This window comes from Oculina patagonica, chromosome 7 (genome assembly GCF_052425735.1).
Source record: "Oculina patagonica isolate OP01 chromosome 7, crgOcupat, whole genome shotgun sequence".
Lineage (NCBI taxonomy): Eukaryota > Metazoa > Cnidaria > Anthozoa > Scleractinia > Oculinidae > Oculina > Oculina patagonica.
In genome coordinates, this window is record NC_135764.1 from 12,053,810 (window position 1) to 12,075,335 (window position 21,526).

Genomic DNA, 21,526 nt, shown 5'->3' on the forward strand with positions numbered 1-21,526 from the left:
ACCGACAAAATTCGCTGTTGAAATGCCGGGCCGAGGGGGTGGGGGATCTTGAGTACAGACCGACCTCTTCAGCCGTATTGGTAAAAGAAACCCAGAGAAATTGCTTCGCAACATCCTTACTTTTATACGCACGCATTCAATGTCAAGTCAATCGGTAAATTATGGCAAGAGTGAAGCAAGATCCGGTTTGCTCCTGGGGAGGTTACAAACAATACTTTTGTTATTTAAATGTAAACAAGTCAAACAAAAGAACTCTTTGTTTCACCAACCAATAGTTCTCTGGTTGGCACTTTAATAACAATAGGTAACCTAACTGTTTACTTCCGCTTCATACAGGAACGATTAAAATAGCTTCTCGAAAACAAACCGTACTACAAAAATAACATCAGTCATGAAATATTTATCAATTTCGGTTTGCGAAACAGCACGTGTTTTATCAAGTCTACAATTCTCAGCTAAGCCTTGAATTTTTAACCTTGATAAAACACTCCTGTTCGTGTTTAAAACATTACTTAAACTCTTTATGTTAATTCCCAGTATAATTTGTTCAAGTAGTTTTTATTAGTCTTTCCGAGTTATCTTTATAAACAGTTTGTCAAAGTGAAACTAAAATGTGTAGTTCGGTCGTCTACGCACACGGCTTGATATTAACTTGATATTAAATGGAGATCAACGGTGTTTTGCTTCGGCAAAACCGGAGAATAAAGGCATTTTGAAAAGATAAATGTAGTTTGAAACCGGCAACAGTCTGGTTTGCTGCAATATGGCAATTTGGAGTAAAAAAACATTGAGGAATACAAACGGCAAACCTAACTAAACTGCAACTCAATTGAATGGACTGTATATTCGCCTTATTTCGGTATATATATTACGGTGGTCCATAAGTGTCATGGCAACACAAAACGAACCCACGGCAAAACAAAGGAAGTTTGTCACGACGGAAATAAAAGTCACGGCGGAAGTACGTACATACATAACTCCCCATTGGAGGCTTTTCTGTCATACAAAAATTAAAAAGATAACGCTATTTACAGGAAAAAAAAAATAAAAGTGAAATAATGTACATTACAAGTATAAGAAAATATATACAAATTGAAAACATAATCGAAGCTTCTCTTTTTACTTCCCTGTGGAAGTACACTCACAACAGACCGACCACCGATTGTTTATACTGATAGCTAGCAGAGCTGCATAATCAAATTCAGTGTTGGTAAGCGCGCAACATAATCCAATAATGCACGCTGATAGGGTAAGAAAAATGCCTCTCCAGAAATTGTGTTTACACGCGCAAAATTTTTCCCACTGGCACTGATGATATTATATCCCTTCTAGCAACTCTTACGCTTCTTTCGAGTTCTCCAAACTTTTCGCGTGCAACATAAAAAGATAGTGTACGCTAAGCATGAACAATTGTTGAATAACGTTTGTGTACAAATCCAAACTAGTCGTGCCGATCGGTGCCATTTTTCGGTGATCTTTTGTTCCTGTCATCATGTTTTTGCAATGGCCTAGAAGGGACACCGTTTCACGATTAAAAATATGGGCGGCTTGTAAAAATTGCTGTCATCTTTCTTTGAAAATACATTAGTTTTTTTTCTCAAATCTAACTTTTCTGTACAAGTGTGAAAGATCGCTCCTTATAAATAACCGTTCCTCAGACAGGCTCATCAACGCTGCGATAGTCCTTTACACGAGGGCACTAGTTGCAAGGAGATTCAATCAGGCCAAATTCCTCGTGTGATGGTATATTTTAAGCACGGTTGAGAAAAGAGAAAGATGTTAGTCAGCTGGTGACATGAGCGAGTTTCTTCTAGTTTGCATGTTGTATACAAACGGCAACAAAAATCTGTTGACCCATGTTTTGTCAAAGCAAAACAGCTCAATTCTAATTTGTTTCAGGCCATATCTCTGTCGCGTACTGTCTATTTCTTGCAGCCGTTCGTCCCGTCCGCGTATTTATAGCCTGCGTAGCAAGCGTTCCCGTGCGAGCAAAGTTTCTGTGTGGGCCTTCTGTGTGTAGATTCTGGCGAAAAGCTCGCTCGCGCGCGACACACAGAAAGAACTCGCACGCACGGGAACGCTTGCTACGCAGGCTAGCGTATTTATTAATTCTCATTGTTATGCAGCCAGCAACCTGTGTCCATTTGCTGGAATATTTCTCAAACACCCGGATGAATTCATCCATTTTGAAAAGGTCGATTCCTACATCTTGTCAAGCTTTTTTTTTTCGCGTAGTAACAACTTTTTAAAATGCGATATTTGCAATAGTCTGTGTGGCAGGATACTATTCAATCGGCTAGTGAATCGAGAACAACCAAGACATTTGGTTATATTAAAAATCAATTATACTAATAAAGAAGTACGCTTTTTGCTCATCCTTCTAATATGCATTAGGATTTGATCTTCCATTTTTACGGAACATTCCTTAACTTATCATTCCTTGCCCAAGTTTTTCTTCGTGTAGGATGTGTGGCAAAAAGAGGGTAATGCGTTAAAGTAAGTAAAAATATTACCTTTATTAACCGAACTTCTGGCTTTACAATATTACAGTAATCAACTACGTCACTATTTGACGCGACAGTTCAAGTAAACTCAATGACTTATGTTTTTAATTCTAGTTACGTTTATGGGCTATACTTTGACTGCTAAACGGAACAGTAGACAAGATCTACATATCAATCATTAAAATCAATTTGCAATGGGTTAGTAAATCTAAATGCTGTTTCATAAGTCGTACCTATGGTTTGCCTATCACTACTTTTGATCTTGAAAAAGCTTTAATTAGCGATCTTGCTCGTTACTGTTTCATTCTTATTTCATCTTCTACACTAGTGACTTACTACGGCAAACCTTTGCAAAAAAAGGCTTTATGAACACAACCAAAACTCTAACTTACTGTTTTCTTAGCAATACAACACAATGATATATCTAGGGACCAGTCTTACTGAGAATTCTCTACAGATGGAGACAAATTGAGAGCCCTTTTGGGAAAAAGTGAACTAAGCATATGAAAAGCCTCTATATAAAAGTAACTAAATAATTCAGAAATTTTTTTTTTCCTTTTATACAATAGTCCTTTAAGCATGTAACTCGTTGCTTTGTTATTTTTATTTTATATTCTTCACTAGTCACTTACTGCAGTTTCTGCTAACCTTTGCCAAATATCTAAAAAAAAAGCTATACGAACACAACCAATACTGCACCTTGCTGTTTACTTAGCAATACGACACAAGGGTATCTCTAGGGACCAGTCGTAAGTAGAGTGTACTGCGAGATCTCTACTGATGAAGCTAAAATTGAGAGCCCTTTTGATAAAAAAGGAACTAAGCATATGAAAAGCCTGCATATAAAGTAACTAACTACACAGAAATTGTTTTCTTGTATATAATAATAAAATAATAAAAAGTATTTTTATAGCGCCAAAATCCACTAATTGCTCATGGCGCTTTACAATAAAAAAATATTAATAAAATGATGTTAAAAAGTTAAAAACTCTAAAAAATTTAAAAACGGATATTTACAAATATAAGTTCAAATGTACCTATTATATTAGGCAGACTAAGTCCTTTAAGCATGTAACTCGTTGCTATTTAATTTTTATTTTACATTCTTTACTAGTCACTCCCTACTGCAACAGCTAACCTTTGAAAAATAGCTAAAAGGAAAAAGCTACTTAAAGACAACCAAAACTCTAGCTTGTTGTTTACTTAGCAATACGACACAAGAATATCATTAGCGATCAATCTTAAATTGAGAGAAATTGACAGCTCCTTTGATAAAAAAGGAACTAAGCATACGAAAATCCTGTTTATAGAAAGGAACTAATTAACTAAGAAAGTTTTTTCTTTTATATACTTGTCCTTAAAGCATGTAAACCTTTTTAAAACTATATTAACGCTAGCGTTTGTTTAGCTAAACTGAATTTATGACATCAAAAATAGAGGATAGTACAAAGTAAGTCAAAGTTTGACATTTTCTGTTGAAGTCTTGACTTGAATTGATCTTTGGGTACACATCGTAATGTCAGTCAGTAATATTTCTTGAGCTCGTTATAGCAAAGGACCTAAAAAAATAAGAAACCATTTAATACTACTGACGAAAATCTTCTTTTTCTGTTTACTAGTTTGTCATTAAAGTTTCTAAATCTAAAATAATGTCGGCAAGATTTTTCCATGCCTTTCAGTTGAGAATTTTTTCCCATGCATTCCGGCTAATTCTCAAATGTTTTAGAACGTTATTTCAACTATGAAAACCTAAAACTATTGTTGGTTTGACGCTATGCAACGAGACAGCATGTTTCCTGGGCAAACCCGTGTACACACGCAATGATAACGTTACTTGCATAACCTTTTGGCAACGCGCCATGGCGCAAAAATACTTCCAATAATTTCGCTGCTGGCATGTATAAACAAGTAAATTTGGAAGCTTTTACTATTGAAACGATTTTTTTCGTATTTACTTTAATTCAACCTTTATAACTGAACTTAACTGGTAACACGAAGTTTTCTTATCAGTTTATTTGGCATGAGAGATAGAAGCAAACAGAATGAGACTAGCTGAGACTCAACTAATAATTGTATCTCTTCTTTCCTCGACCGCATTTGTCGCGTCTCTCTTTCTCTCTAGAAAGGGCAATTTATTGTTGAAGTGCAACTTATTGTGGGTCCGATGAGAATGAGAGGGAGAGACGTACCTCATAACAATGTTTTTAACTGGTCTGACACTGACTGAAATGCTGACGTTATATACAACGTTCAAAAAACTAAAATGAGACGTTTCGACAATGTCTATCGTACGGACTTCGTCTTGTTATGCCTATCCCTGACTGCAATATATTAATTTGAGCATTTTACGTACCTCATCTAACTCTGCTTCTGACCTTGTCCAGGATCATCGTGGCTAATTCCAATGCATTGCGGGCCATTTCTCGCGAGTAAACGTCGTTTGGAATCTGGGGAAAACAAACTTGGTCGGGGTAGCGCATGCGCGTTGAATCGCCCACGCGATCCTCAAGTTGGCTTGACAGCGTGGTCAACTGAGAGTCGTCCAACGTCAGGGCGTTTTGGACTAAGTTGTGAACATTGGTCTTGTAAGCGTCTACAGAATATTGGGCAGCCTTTAACGCTTTCTCTGCAGCCTGCAAAAGGAAACGCCACTCTCGTGACAGAACCATTCAATTGGAAAAAAAGGTTGTAGCTCTAACCTTGTAAAACAAGATTTTATTCAGGCAGTGACACGTGCTAGTCACCTTCTGCGCACTGGTGGGAAGCTGCACCACTGAGCTACAGGAGACTCGTTGACGCTAGGTCGTATATCTAGGTTTAAATGTGATAAACTGGAATAGAATAATTGTTAATTTCTTTTTTTCTATTTAGACAAACTTTTCTTAAATAATTACAAAGGTTTTACATCGTTTTATGCAAGGTCCTTACCTGGTGACATTTGAAGCAGGCCCACTCATAAGATGGTTTTAAAGTAGCAATGTCGTTATCTGCAGCCGCCAGGTCTGCCTCAGCTTGCCGGAACCAGCGTCGTGCTTGTCGTGGTTGGGGATTTGTGGTACAGAAACTTGGAGGAACTTCCCATGAATGTGTTCGGAAGGTGTGTGAACGTGTACTGTGGCCACTTGACCCATAGTTTCGAAAGAAGTTATCTCGGTACTCTCGGCGCTGTGAGTTATACCGCCTAGCTCGAGCTTCCCAGAAACCATAGAAGGCACCATATGAGCCCCGGTAGTAGCTGCCCGAACTCCCGTTTTCACCTCTACGCGATTCTCCTCTTTCCAGTCGTTCAATTTCATTCTTTATGTGCTGAAACACTTCGGTGCAGAAGACCTCATTTCCTGGGTTCTTGTCGGGATGCCACTGTAGGAACAGTCGCTTGATAATTTGTCTTCGTCGGTCTTCAGGTAGCCTCCAAGCTTCTTCAAGCGTTCTTGTAATTTCCTCGAAAATCTGCTGTTTATCTGTCATGGAGCGGGAGGGCCCTTGCTGGTCAGACAATACAACTTCCGATGACGTTACCTCTTGAAGGCGGTGAAATTTGTACAACTTAGTAGCCTCCACAATCGGTTGCTTGTCATCTCCAATGTTAATCTTGTAAAACTTGTTAAAGTGGCTGACATTGTCGCTGGGCACTTCTTCGATTATCACAGCATAGATGAAGGTAGCATCTCCTTCCAGCAGTTCCAGACTTGGATCATGTAACTCGTATCCAACGTATTCTCCGGGGGTAAACGCTTCAAAAGCCGGATTTAGAAGGTTATGCATTACAATCGGGATGAAACTACCCGGTGGTGGGAAGACTCCTTTGTCTGTATCATAGGAATTGTCTTGCCGAATCTTCATCCTATCCAGTAAAGAACAGATCTTTCCAGGTTGGCTGCGCAGCATGTCAGGAATGTACAGAACTGTGTTTCGAAGCAGTCCTTTGCACGCTTCTTCGATCACTTGTGTTAACGTTAGAGCTATCGTAGCTATGGTATCTTCTGCATCTTCGACCGCGTTAACGTACACTTTCCAAATTTCTTCACCGGACTTTGAAACCTTCTCCAAAAAGTATGACACTTCGATTTCACTCCCTCGAATCACGTTTCCTTTATGAACCAGATGAGTGACAATTTTACTCATGCCAAGAAACTCAATGCTTTGCAAATTACTCCTCACAGTTGCGACCACACTTTCATCGAGACCACCATCTTGATTGGCGTGATGAATGAGTCTGACAATTCCACGATAGAATTGTTCTGAATGCAGCTGCGTCTTCAGTGCGCTTGCAGCACCGACATCAAAACACTCGGTATTGTCTTCACAATCCGTGAATTTTTCTTCGATTACGCAGGACATCATTTGAGGCCGGACAGCTGGGGGAAGGAGCATGATGACGTCCTTGAAATTTGCATTGGATTTGCAGCATACATCGGCCCTCTTAAGATCCACCAGAAAAAGCAGATTAAAGTCTTGTATACGACCATGGTAATGTGGTGCATCATCGAAGATAAGCTCGGTTGCCTTCCTCAACACGACAGGTAGTACTGTGTCATCCGGCGTGCTACTAAATGGATTTGTGGCTGGTAGATACAAGGCAGATATATCCTTCTTTGCTTCGGGGGTTTCTTGCAAAGTCCCAAAAAGACCTTTTACCGCTTTCAAAGCACTGTCAACTTCATTTGGATGCAGCTGGTTTGTCTTACATCGTCCGTGCAACATGCCTAAGACCATGGCATAGTGAGAAGGTGTCACAGAAGGGGAGCAGCCTAGGTGTTTAAATAGTGTCGTAAACTCACTAAGCTCGGCAGGCATTCTGTAAAGAAACGGCTTGATCTCAAGGCTCTCGTACAATTCAATTACTACCTGTTTAGCATAAACAAAACGTCCACCTTCCTCGACCAAAAGGCAAGGAGTATGCTGAAGTCGATCTTTGACAAGAGGGCTTGCGTTGGCTTTTTCTTGAAGAAACCGGTAGATATTCCTCATCACTGACATCCTCGTGCTTTTCTGAGTAAGCGTCACATTGCTGTCGTTTTCCATTTCCAACTTCCGGGATACATTTTGGCAGTGAAAAGTTACCAGATCCAAGGTTGGCTCTGTGAAGACCTCAAGATGTGCGAGAACAGCACCAGCTCTTGCTCTCTCGTGTGGGAACAAACACTTCCTTGGATTTGCCCAATGTGGTAGGAGTGAAGCTGTCGTCCAAGTTATCTTGGCGTGCTCTGCTAACAGAGAACCTTTGAATGCAATGTATGGAAGCCGACCATCCGTTTGTTCACCAAACTGACCATGAATCACTCGAAGTTCTTCGCTGACAGGTGTTGTAGCCACAAAGCGGACATCACAAACAGCACGGAGAAGCCCTTCTTCGAAAACATCTTTTCGGCTAAAAAGGTGCTTCACCAGAACCTCGGACTTTTCGTAGGTTGACTTAGTCCGCTCTGATGCACCCTCGCGTTCAACATCCCTAGCAAACGTCTTGAAAAGTTTTTGGGAAACGTCACAGATTAGCCCGATTTCTTTCAAAAATGACAGCCATTCTGGTGTGTTGAAAGGTTCCGGTGGAAACATATCCTCTGAGAGCATTATGCTGAAGACATCATTGTCGGGCTCGTAGAAAGAAGAAGCTTTCTTCAGAGTACCATCTCTGGAGGTAATTATAGCGGTGTCGCTCAAACAATCCAGTAGTTTCTGCTTCTCGTTTGTTTCCTTTGGCAAAATAGAATCCCGGATGTGCTTGAGGTGGGCCATCCTTGCATCTTTGCTGAAAATGCCAAAGTGTTGTAAAATGAAATTACAATATACTTCAATCGAAGAGACGCACTGGAATGCCAGAAATTTGAACAGCGGAGATAGGCTTGGGCACGTTTCCAGAAACACCACATTAAGTCGTCGTCCAAACTCGTCCATCTCACCACGTGGAATATCAGCAGTAAGGACGCAAACTCTTTCACTGTTTAGAGTGATAAGCCCACCATGTGTTGCTTGATAGAAAGGAAGCCTTCGTAATGTCTTCTTGTCGCGTTCTTGAAGGCTTGCCACGTTGTCGCTGAAATACTGCAAAATGATACGGCATTCGTAAGACGTCAATTTCCCGTCGAGCGCTTGTGGGTTTGTTGTCATCTTCTGCTCCAAAGATTTCAGAAGAGATGCTGGAGTCTTAAGCGAGGCTACCAGCTTGGGTGCAGAATAGCAGGAATTCAACGACAAAACAGCATAGTTCACTTCAGCCAGACTGAGCTTTCGCAACGCTTCAACAAGGAAACGACTACTGGCATCGTGTCCTGTAAAATCGAGAACAGACTCTGCTAGTCTCAAAGGCACCAGAAAGTGTTCTGCTACCACTTGCGAAGCACTTCCACTGTGTGATCTTGGTGTTTGGATCGTCTCAGTGCAAGGGAGTATGCTCCAGTTTGAAAGAGGTTGAAGTACTGCACGAATACTTCTGATTCCTTGCTCTTGTATTACACTTATGATTCTGATCCCATGTTCACCTGACTCTATTTCCTTCAAGGCATTTTTGGTTTCTTCATCCAGAAAGGTCCAAACCTTGTCTACCCAATTTTTATTTGGCACTGATCCTTGTGTCGGACACCAATGAACGTACCCGTCTGGGCTAAAATATTCGCTTGGTAGAGTTTGATGCAAGTTACTCGCAAATTCTTGTACTCCAAAACGCTTGAACACAGGTGACTTTACACTCGATGCATTGCCGAAGATCTGTGTCCTAATGTGATTATGGACAAACATTTCTCTGCATTGCGGTAGGATTCCGTGATGACGCGAGAGAAACTTAGGTTCAGAGTGGCTGAATTGCCGTAGACGATCGTCTTGTGTTAACAGCAAAGGTAGACCTGGCAGGTTTGCAAAGAAGTGTTCGTCATCCTTGCAGTACTTAAGCACGAGTGTAACACCGTCTGCATTTTTAAATGGGGTCTCACTGACATCAACTGGGATCGATGTAACCCAGCAATGGGGATCTTCCTTGTTGAAGGTCTTGTAGAACTCCATCACAGAAGAAGGAGACACGCAAGGAGAATTCACACCGAATTTTTGCAATGCTTCAAATACAGATAAAGAGAATTTTACAAGGTTGAAACCTGTTTGCAGCAAAATTTCTTCAAAGGATGTTTTCTGTTGAATTCGTCTCTTCTCTCTGTCCATCTCGCTTTCATAATAACGCTTTGGTTCACGGGCAAAACAATCACTGTTTCCAAGGTTGTTGAAGAATGCTTTGCTTTTTCCTTTGCCTGTTGGAGGAAGCCATGTTACTTGAACTGTGGAAGTGGTACCTTCGGATGGGTTAACTTGCACTACTGGAAGGAGTGTCAATCTCTTGTTGTCCATTCCTTGATACACGGACCTTACCATGTTCTCCCAGTAACGATTGTCTAAGACAACAAGTGGAAATAGCTCCTCAAAGTCTTTGATCTTTTTCACCAACGCATCTTTACTGCCGTTAACGGTTGCTTGTTCAGCGTTGCGTGGAATTGGCAAATCAAGGTAACCCCTCACCTCATCCAAAAGTGTTAGATAGCATGAGGCTATCACATCCGTCAGCAAAGCGTTGTTCCAGTCACTACGATAGCCAGTAGCTTCATCCCTCCACAGATTTCTTCGGGCCTCATGGTCTAGTGCAAAATGACCATTGATGTGCACTGGAAGGTCGGTTTCTATAGGAAGAGGAAGAAAACAGTAAGCTTTTTTCCGCCTACTCTGTGATTCCACTTCCGTTGCTTTCTTCTCCAAAAGACAAGCAACACCACCTCGAGGGAGCATTCCTAGATCGCCTCTCTTGTAAGCATCCACGATGCTTCTTTGAACTTCGTTTTCAAAGCCAGCTTGCTGGACAATCAACCACTTTTCTTTGTTCCCAAGGCTGTCTCGTAAGTTCAAAACATAGGAACACTGTTTCACTTCGATGTTGTTGGGAAACAAGTCGTCTCTTTGATCATCTGTTTTCCCGATCTGTTTGACGTAGGTGGCGAACTCTTTTCTTTTGGCTGCGTCCTCCTCTGACATTTCTGCTTCGACAACATAGGCGTTAACCACTTTTCCACTCTCTTCGTCGATGTCACACAAAGTGATCTTTCTTACGCTGTTCACAAAAAGCAGAACTTCAAAGAGCTCTCTCTTTAGTGCTTCCATCATGTCATCCAAAGCTGCCAGTGTTACTACAGATTTAGATATCTTGGAGACATTAGCCATCGCTTGGGTTCTCAATGGGAAACGAAACATTGTTGAGTTTTGTATGGGGAACTCATGTTCAATGTAGCATGAAAAAACATCTGGAAACATTTTCTTCAACTTCGTTCTTTCTCTGAACATCCTTCCTGGTTCTGCAGCAGTTGCACGGGGAACGTACTTATGGTGTGGGTCCAACACACACAAAACATCTCCAATCTCTTCGCCACTCGAGACAAATGTTGGAACATCAGTCAAATGATACACCGCGTTGAAGCCGACGCCATACTGGCCAGTCTTGTTTGGGTCATCTCCCTTACTGCCTTCCCCAAGGCTCTGTATTCCCACAATATCAGCTTCAGTGAAGGGTTTGTTGTTGTATACGCACAATGCAGGGCCCTGGAGTGGCTTCCACGAGTCTGCAAATACTCTCTCGTCTTGGTGCTTTCGGGGGTCTTTAATAAAGTAAATCTCTGTTGCTTGAGCATCATCAGCATTCTGAAGAAGTTCTTTCAAGATTTCTTTCTCGCATGGGTAAGCTGTTAAAATGCGTTTCAGACGATTTGTGAGTTTTTCTCTTTGTCCAAAGGGAATACCAGACGAAAAATGCAGCAGTGCTTCTTCCCGGCGCGTTTTGATACCCAGTTGGCCACTCGTTTTAGGGGGAATCATGTCATTTACAAAATGAACCCCAAGTTCGTCAGGCAACCACGGGCAGTCTCTCATGCAAAGTTTTCCAACAGATTGCATTATTCCTTGCGAATCAGGAAGATAAAATGACTCCTGATTTCCCTGAATTTGGGCGCAGTCGTCTTCTGGAAGTATCAGACAGTTACCCAGTTGAACAGCCACATTAACTGCTACTTGAAGTTTCTTGTCGTCGAGCTCTGTCTCACCAAACGTCTGCTTTATTTTCTTCAAACAACTGATGAAATCGTTGTCTTCAAAAGCAACTTTTACACCAACTTTTTTCATTAAATCGTCAAATGATCTGGCAAAATCTTGTGGGAGCTGATAAAGGTATGGTGAGCAATCAACGGCCAACCTGAAAGCCACTTGTTCTGTATAAACAAATTCCTCATCAGAGAGAATGAACTTCTTTCCATGGAAAATCTCTCTCACCTGCTCTTCGGCGATGTTCTTGTTATTAAGGGCTCTCTGAAAATATCTGTAAGCTGACATGCAAACCTCTTTAAGATGTTTGAATTCCAAAACATCTTGACTGTCAGTATTCGCAGACGAAGCAATATCAAGTTGCGTTGTAACGTGTTGGACTGTGGCCTGGTTTTGGTCTAAATGTAAAAACTGTTCAACACCCGTCGGAATTAGAAGATCCAATATTGGCTCAGTGCAGCAAACTAGATACTTCTCGCTCTTTAAATAGCACTCCATGGGTGACAGCAATAATCTTTCGGTCCCAGTTTGTAGTTCATCGCCTTTCCAAGGAAGAGGAAACTTTTCTGGTTTCCGAAGTACTGGAAGAAATTTGGCCTGCAAGATTTTGTTGTAGTCATCGACGGAAACAGAGCTTCCATCCCCACGCTTTCTGTCTAGATGATCCACCAATGCTTTTATGCGCGTTAAGGCTGCTTCACTACTACATCTGTTTAACATGCTGATACTCTGTGCCCTTTCTGCAACTTCAGACCATGGAAGATCATCTGTCAAGATCCCAAGTTGTTCAAGTTTGGCAAGTCGCAAACTGTTCAAGAAGGTTTCCTTCGTGCTAAATGGAAACCTTTCATCCTCAGGGATGAACAGCAAGGCCGCGGTTTTGTATGGGTTAATAAGTTGCCCAGGGCACTTAAGCTTTTGGCCATCCGGCGAAACTGGAATGCAGGCATGTGTTTTAAGCAAATCGTCGAAGACTCCGCTTTTGTCGTCTAGGGCGTACAAGACCAAATTATTCCTCAGATGGGATGGTACCAAAGCAATGTTTGGAAAAAACAGCTCGCGGAAGAACCTACCCTTATCGTAGCTTTTAGCCTGGATTGTTGCTGCGAGTTCATATGCGGCAAAGGACTGGTAAACATCAGCTGGCATATCAATGATGACTTCACTCCCTTTGTTCAACAACTGGAAAACCTCAAACGACATGTCTCCTACTTGTGGTTCCTGGCGAAAGTTTGGCTCCAGAAAGACCATTTGAGTAACGTCCACCCATCGATTCCCATCTGAAAAGAGAGAATAGCCTCCATTGACAAGATTGTGGTAGAAAGATCTTGCAAGAGGCTCACAGTTAAGCTGTACTTCGCAAGCTTTGGGCCACAGTGAATGAAACTGGTACGTGGCAGGAGCCGACTTCTTCACGTCCTCAAGTAGGTCCAGATATGCTGCACAGATGGAGTCTTGCATCAGAATATTGTTCCATTCTACTCCAAAGCAGTCTTTGTCATCAGCTGTTTTCTCCTTCAAACCTCGTCTGCTGGCGGCTACTGCAAATGCACCATTCACATGCACTGGAAAACCACTGTAGATTGGAAGCGGAAGGTAGCAGAAGAGGTTTCCCTTGTGATGTGGCTCTTTCGTTGTGATCTGATCGACAACAGGTACTGGCAGGAGCCTTTCATTGTCGTCAGGCAGCAACTGAGCAGCGACTCCAGCTGATGGAATAAGACTCTTGTCGTCTTTAGCAAATTGCAATGCATTTCCTTTGCCCATGGAAGATGCGACAAGCCAACTTTCAGATTCGCCCTGAAGGTGACCAGTGTCCTTAAGGAACGATCTTCCGCATTGTGTAATGGTGCTCTTTATGCTGACTGTTAGGGCCGAGCTGAGCAGAACAGTATTAGAGCTGGTGGAGTCTTCTATATGCTTGGTGATTTCAGATGATGCTCGTAGAACATTGCACTGTTTAAGAAAGTACTGGTCTTCAGTGCTTAGGTTCTTAACAGCTGGTGAAAGTGTGACTGGAACTGTCAATTCCCTTAAAATTCCACCTTGATGCAATGATTTGCTGACCTCAAACAACAGAATTGGTTGTTGGAAAGAAGCTGCCTCTCTCGGCAAATGAAACACACTTATGCGGCGGACATTTTGTGTGAAGAGTAGCAAGGTTTTAGCACCACGAGTGAAAAGATTCAGAAGTTCCTCCACTTGTTTGTTGTCGTAATGAAGTTGTTTGATTTCGCTTTTACTAGCTTGCTCTTTAGTTCGTAAAGGAAATCGAAAGAGTGTTCCATGGTACGAGTTGTCTTCTTTTTGCAGGCGAAGATCACAATCAAATATGCCATTGAATGGTTTGAACTGGTTGCTAAAATTTCTCAGCCTCTTTGTGTTCTTGTTGATGTCTATCTTCATTCCTGGTTTGTTCTTGTTCTTGATTGCTTTCCCCAGATAGAAAGTGTTGGGGTCAAAAATCACAAAGTAATTTCTACTCACGAACATTGGAACATCCGTCAGGTTGTATACTGCATTGAAGCCGAGACCAAACTTTCCAATTTTCTCAGTGTCGCCTTCTTTTGTTGCACCGTTCAATTTTGTTATGTTTGCAAAATCCTCGTCTCGAAACTCGGCATCGTTGTAAACCCACAGTGCAGGACCCTGGCAATGTCTCATTTCTTCATCAATCAGACAAGCCATGGCGTCTTCGTTTGTTCTCTCGTCGTACAGAAATCTAATTTCAGTAGCGCCAGCGTCGTCTGCGTTTTGGACAAGCTCTTTCGGTACTGCAAATCCATCGGTGTAATCTTCCAAAAGTCTGTTAAGTCTGCGAGTTAGTTTTTCTTCTTGCCCAAATTCCTCTCCTATTTCCAGCTCGTCAGGATCCAGCATTCGATTCATAAGCGTTGGAACAAGCAGAAGTTCAGCTGTGCTGTTTGGAATGTTTGGATGTACGTACAAAAAATCCATTTCTTGATCGTGATTGCTTCTTTCCAGCCACTCATGTTCACAGTACATGCAATCGTCAACTGGTGCAAGCTTGAGATAGACATCTTCTTCTACGTGCGTTGGAATCAGAACCTTTTCTTGAAGCGCAGGAGGTAACTGTTCACCAACCTTTGGCTTAACCTCATTCAGGATGTCCACAGATAACTGCAGGTCTTTCTTTACTTCTGCTGTCGAAAACTGAGATCCGCTGTCATACTTGTGCTTAATCAAATGAAGAACCTGAAGCAGGATTGCGTCATCGCATTTTTCCAGCAAGCCAACACTACCAAAAAACGCAGAGAACTGTAGAACCTCTGAAGGGAGGGAGCAAATGTACGGCGACAGGTCAATAGGAGGCTTCTCAGAAAGCAGAACACTAGGTGAAGAAAATCCATCTCCATTCCAGATCCAGGCTGGAATGTCAAGGTCTCGTAAAGCCTTCACTACGTCGGCGTGACCTGCGACACTTAAAAACGCATAGATTTCTTTAACTATCAGGATGTAATGCGGCTTTTCATCTGGGTTGTAACAACTGACTATGTTCTTTAGGTGCTGTGTGACATCAAATAAAGTTGGCTCCGTGTTCCAGGAAAAGTAGCGGGATAACGGACTTGATGACTCTACTTTAACGACTGGCTTTACGGATCCAACGAGATTTGCCACTTGATTGCTCTTGACTTCTGAGGGTTTGTGGAAATTGGATTCTTTGCTTGTTTCTCCCCAAAACGTAAGACTTCGTGGAAAATCACTGGGTTTTCTTCTAATCCTGGGTACCCATGGGATGTCTTGAAGAAGCAATCCCAGCGTTGTCCCACAAGCGGTCTCTTGAAGTTTGGAAGGATTTCGTGTCAAGTATTCCACGATTGCTTCTGTCTTTATTTCCGCTGCTGAAAGGCTTGAAATGCCACTGACCGCTTTTGCACTTTGGTAGAGGTCTTGCCCAGTGATATTTCCCTCGCCTTTCATTCCAAGATCTTCCAAAATCACAAGGGCTGCAGGATCGTTGTATTGCTCTCCAGCAGGAAAAACATCTTCATCAGTGAAAATTTTCCTCAACGAGTCCCTTCTGGGGTCAAATATTTCCATTGGCCGAACTCGTCTACTTTTGGTTGAGACAAATGGCAAAGCTTTTAACTTCTCTTTAACTCTACAATCGGCACCAGCGTAAACCTTATAGCGCTCCATCACAAAGGCCATAAGTTTGTCAATCTCTTCAACAGCATAATGTCCCTCTTCTACACCAGGAAATATTTCATCGAGTAAAAATTCATGCGGCGTCAGGATCCTGATGTCCAGCAAAACAGCCAAATGCTTAGAGTCGTCTTCTTTTACGTCAATGAGATCCCTGCGGGGGGGCACTGGAAACGACTGTTCGGGTGCGGCACGAAGACCATCTTTCTTTGAAACAAAAGCCTTGGATAGAGTCTCAAACAAAGGAAGGCTATGGAGAACGTTCTTCTCTTCTGGTTCCAGCGATGAAGCTTTAGCAACAAACTTTCGCAAGGAGCGTTTCCCCTCGTCTGTTATGTTGTGCATGCCAGTCGTTATTGTGGGCAGGGAAGCCGCCATAGCTCTTAAGACACCTTGAGTTGACGGTGGTTGGACGAACGTATTCGTGACAGCAGGATGGAGGCTTATAAAATTTGGATATTCCTGAAGTACTATCACTCCGAGCTCTTTTAAAACGTCAGTGAGGGTGTCGTCAAGGCAATCACCATAAAAACTTCTCACCACTAGGTTAGACGGCTGTGCGAGTCTTGCTAAGGTTACCGGGACATGGGACATGTTAACTGGAAGCAGTGGAAGGTTCTGAAGCCTTTTAAGCTCATTTTCTGTGGCAAAGTTCTTTCCAAGGTAGTTCCACACCAGCTTTAGCCAGTCCTTTGGAGGATGATTTTCGACGCCAGGATACCACAGAACGTTTTCTGCCACTGACCACTCAGGAGGCAGTGATTTTGAAAGAAGTTTCGCTACGTTGTCTTTGCAGAGATGTCGTAACTGTGTACATCCTAAATAAAATAACCAAAACTAATTTGGTTTATTACTCTTAAACAAAATTAAGAAATGGTCTTTTGAATAAGGGGACTTAAAAGACACTTTTCCTCCTTCGAGATGTTTAGCCTTCGAAACAAAACATACCATCTATAGTGGCATGTATCCAAGAACAATAAATTCGCCAATTGCCCTAGTAATAGCACGCTTTGTTTAAGCAACTACGAAGGTAAAAAAGCTGTTAGTTCAAGACTGCATGATACAAAAACACAATAACTTTGTGGTCCGGCGTTTTTCTTGAAATACAGGACATCGTATTCCTCCTAACAAGAAGTACTTTTAAATTAGCTCATATACTTGAAACTAGTTTTGCTTGCATCCTATGTTATTTCACGATGATGTTTAATTAAATGGGCTCTACATACTTCGTACCTTGGTCAGCAACTGCTCGTAGGCTTCTTAAGAGGTTCTCGTCAATGCCTTGGTCCAGAAATTGATCCTGCAGACCCGGTAGAAGTTCAGGTGGATGCTCGGGCGAGCTGATGTAAATATTAGTACCTTCATCAGAGTTAGAAAACGAAGTAAACAGTCCATTGGAAACCGGCAACAGCTCCAATCCTAGAAGTTCAGAAAACATGTCGTCTTTGAGGACAAATTGTAGAAGCAACAACTTCTCTGACTGACTCAGGCTTCTGTAGCAGGAAAGCGTTTCCTTGAGTACTTTACGCACTAGCGCGGGCGTGATTTCTGTACTCAAGTCTCCGGTTTTGTCGTCTATGGCGTAAAAGAGCAAATAATTCCGAAGATGGGATGGTACCAAAGCAATGTTTGGAAAAAACAGCTCGCGGAAGAACCTAACCTTGTCGTAGCTTTTAGCCTGGGTTCTTGCCGCGAGTTCATATGCGCCAAAGGACTGGTACACATCAGCTGGCATATCAATGATGACTTCACTCCCTTTGTTCAACAACTGGAAAACCTCAAACGACATGTCTCCTACTTGTGGCTCCTGGCGAAAGTTTGGCTCCAGAAATAAAATTTGAGTGATGTCCACCCATCGATTTCCATCTGAAAAAAGAGAATAGCCTCCTTTGAAAAGATTTTGGTAGAATGATCGTGCAAGAGGCTCACAGTTAAGCTGTACTTCGCAAGCTTTGGGCCACAGAGAATGAAACTGGTACGCGTCAGAAGCCGACTTCTTCACGTCCTCAAGTAGGTCCAGATATGCTGCACAGATGGAGTCTTGCATAAGAATATCGTTCCATGCTACTCCAAAGCAGTCTTTGTCATCAGTTGTTTTCTCCTTCAAACCTCGTCTGCTGGAGGCTACTGCAAAGGCGCCATTCACGTGCACTGGAAAACCACTGTAGATTGGAAGTGGAAGGTAGCAGAAGAGGATTCCCTTTTGATGTGGCTCTTTTGTAGTGATCTGATCGACAACAGGTACCGGCAGGAGCCTTTCACCCTTGTCAGGCATCAACTGAGCAGCAACTCCAGCTGATGGAAGTAGACTTGCGTCACTTCTTGCAAATTGCATTGCGTGCCCTTTGCCCATTGAAGATGCGACAAGCCAAATTTCTGATTCGTCCCGAAGGTTACCGTGGTCCGTAAGGAACGATATTCCACATTGGGTAATAGTGCTCTTGATGTTGATTGTTAGTGCAGAGCTGGGCAAAGCTGTGTTAGAGCTGGTGGAATCTGCTGTATGCTTGCAATTGGCGACCTCAGATGACGCTCTTAAAACGTTGCACTGTTTTAGAAAGTACTGGTCTTCACTGCTAAGACTCTTTACAGCTGGTGATAGGCTGACTGGGACAGACAATTCTCTTAAGATTCCATCTTGATATAGTGATTTGCTGACCTCAAACAACAGCATAGGTTGTTGGGAAGAATCCGACTCTCTCGGCAAATGAAACACACTTATGTGGCGGACATTTTGTGTAAAGAGGAGTAGCGTTTTAGCACCACGAGTGAAAAGATCCAAAAGTTCTTCCACTTGTTTGTTGTCGTAATGAAGTTGTTTAATTTCACTTTTAATGGCTTGTTCTTTAGTTCGTAAAGGAAAGCGAAAAAGTGTTCCATGGAATGAGTTGTCCTCTTTTTCCAGGCGAAGATCACAATCAAATATCCCATTGAACGGTTTGAACTGGTTGCTTAAATTTCTCAGTCTCTTTGTGTTCTTGTTGATGTCTATCTTCATTCCTGGTTTGTTCTTGTTCCTGATTGCTTTCCCCAGATAGAAAGTGTTGGGGTCAAAAATCACAAAGTAATTTCTACTCACGAACATTGGAACATCCGTCAGGTTGTATACTGCATTGAAACCAAGTCCAAACTTTCCAATTTTCTCAGTGTCGCTTTCTTTTGCTGCACCGTTCAGTTTTGTTATGTTTGCAAAATCCTCGTCTCGAAACTCTGCATCGTTGAAAAGCCACAGTGCAGGGCCCTGGCAGTGTCTCATTTCTTCATCAATCAGACAGGTCCTGGCATCCTCGTTTGTTCTCTCGTCGTATAGAAATCTGACTTCAGTAGCTCCAGCGTCATCTGCGTTCTGGACAAGCTCTTTTGGTACTGCGAATCCATCGGTGTAATCTTCCAAAAGTCTGCTTAGTCTACGAGTTAGTTTTTCTTCTTGCCCAAATTCCTCTCCTATTTCTAGTTCTTCAGGATTCAGCATTCGATTCATAAGCGTTGGAACAAGCAAAAGTTCAGCTGTGCTGTTTGGAATGTTTGGATGTACGTACAAATAGTCCATTTCTTGATCGTGATTGCTTCTTTCCAACCACTCGTGCTCGCAATACATGCAATCTTCAACTGGTGCAAGCTTGAGATAAGCATCTCCTTCTACGTGCGTGGGAATCAGAACCTTTTCCTGAAGCGTCGAAGGCAACTGTTCACCAACCTTTGGCTTAACCTCATTCAGGATGTCCACAGATAACTGCAGGTCTTTCTTCACTTCTGTAGTCGGAAACTGAGAGCCGCTGTCATACTTTTGCTTTATCAAATGAAGAACTTGGAGCAGGATTGCGTCGTCGCATTTTTCCAGCAAGCCAAGACTGGCAAAAAACGCAGAGAAATGTAGAACCTCTGATGGGAGGGAGCAGATGTATGGTGATAGGTCAATAGGAGGCTTCTCAGATAGCAGAACGCTAGGTGAAGAAAAGCCATCCCCATTCCAGATCCAGGCTGGATTGTCAAGGTTTCGTAAAGCCTTCACTACGTCGGCGTGATCTGCTCGACTTAAAAACGCATAAATTTCATCAACTATCATGATGTAACGCGGCTTTTCATTCGAGTTGTAACAATTGACTACGTTGTTTAGTTGATCTGTGACATCAAATACAGTTGGCTCCATGTTCCAGGAAAAGTAGTGAGATAACTGACTTGATGCCTCTACTTTAACGACTGGCTTTACGGATCCAACGAGATTTGTTAGGTGACTGGTCTTGACTTCTGAGGGTTTGTGGAAATTGGATTCTTTGCTTGTTTCTCCCCAAAACGTTAGACTTTGTGGAAAATCACTGGGTTTTATTCTTATCCTGGGTACCCATGGGATGTCTTGAAGAAGCAATCCCAGCGTTGTTCCACAAGCGGTCTCTTGAAGTTTTGAAGGATTTCGCGTCAAGTATTCCACGATTGCTTCTGACTTTATTTCCGCTGCTGAAAGGCTTGAAATGCCACTGACCGCTTTTGCACTTTGGTAGAGGTCTTGCCCAGTGATATTTCCCTCGCCTTTCATTCCAAGATCTTCCAAAATCACAAGGGCTGCAGGATCGTTGTATTGCTCTCCAGCAGGAAAAATATCTTCATCAGTGAAAATTCTCTTCAACGAGTCTCCTCTGGGGTCGAATATTTCAATTGGCCGAACTCGTTTACTTTTGGTTGAGACAAATGGCAAAGCTTTTAATTTTTCTTTAAATCTCCCATCGGCAGCAGCATAAACTTTATAGCGCTCCATCACAAAGGCCATCAGTTTGTCAATCTCTTCAACAGCATAACGTCCCTCTTCTACACCAGGAAATATTTCATCGAGTAAAAATTCATGCGGCGTCAGGATCCTGATGTCCAGCAAAACAGCCAAATGCTTTGAGTCGTCCTCTTTTATGTCAATGAGATCTCGGCGGGGAGTCACTGGGAACGGCTGTCCGGGTGCGGCACAAAGGTCCTCTTTCTTCGAAACAAAAGCCTTAGATAGAGTCTCAAACAAAGGAAGGCAATGGAGAACCTTCTTCTCTTCTGGTTCAAGCGATGGAGCTTTAGCAACAAACTTTCGCAAGGAGCGTTTCCCCTCGTCTGTTATGTTGTGCATGCCAGTCGTTATTGCGGGCAGGGAAGCCGCCATAGCTCTTAAGACACCTTGAGTTGACGGTGGTTGGACGAACGTATTCGTGACAGCAGGATGGAGGCTTATAAAATTTGGATATTCCTGAAGTACTATCACTCCGAGCTCTTTTAAAACGTCAGTGAGGGTGTCGTCAAGGCAATCACCATAAAAACTTCTCACCACTAGGTTAGACGGCTGTGCGAGTCTTGCTAAGGTTACCGGGACTTGGGACATGTTAACTGGAAGAAGTGGAAGGTTCTGAAGCCTTTTTAGCTCATTTTCTGTGGCAAAGTTCTTTCCAAGGTAGTCCCACACGAGCTTCAGCCAGTCCTTTGGAGGATGATTTTCGACGCCAGGATACCACAGAACGTTTTCTCCCTCTGACCACCCAGGAGGCAGTGATTTTGAAAGAAGTTTCGCTACGTTGTCTTTGCAGAGATGTCGTAACTGTGTACATCCTAAATAAAATAACCAAAACTAATTTGGTTTATTACTCTTAAACAAAATTAAGAAATGGTCTTTTGAATAAGGGGACTTAAAAGACACTTTTCCTCCTTCGAGATGTTTAGCCTTCGAAACAAAACATACCATCTATAGTGGCATGTATCCAAGAACAATAAATTCGCCAATTGCCCTAGTAATAGCACGCTTTGTTTAAGCAACTACGAAGGTA

The 21,526-nt window shown here is 42.4% G+C and overlaps 1 protein-coding gene across 2 annotated transcripts in view; it reads right to left on the reverse strand.

The window, feature by feature from the left end:
• Positions 1-2,496: 2,496 nt before the first annotated feature.
• LOC144659401 (sacsin-like) overlaps positions 2,497-21,526 on the reverse strand; it is a 34,675-nt gene continuing 15,645 nt past the window's right edge. For both annotated transcript variants that reach the window (XM_078519813.1, XM_078519814.1), the window contains exons 9-13: positions 16,968-21,311; positions 5,433-16,552; positions 4,858-5,137; positions 3,542-4,063; positions 2,497-3,377 (exon numbers count right to left, since the gene is read on the reverse strand). In XM_078519813.1, the coding sequence (XP_078375939.1) occupies positions 4,859-5,137; positions 5,433-16,552; positions 16,968-21,311 (15,743 nt within the window). In that variant the 3' untranslated portion in view covers positions 2,497-3,377; positions 3,542-4,063; position 4,858. The remainder of the gene's footprint in view (positions 3,378-3,541; positions 4,064-4,857; positions 5,138-5,432; positions 16,553-16,967; positions 21,312-21,526) is intronic.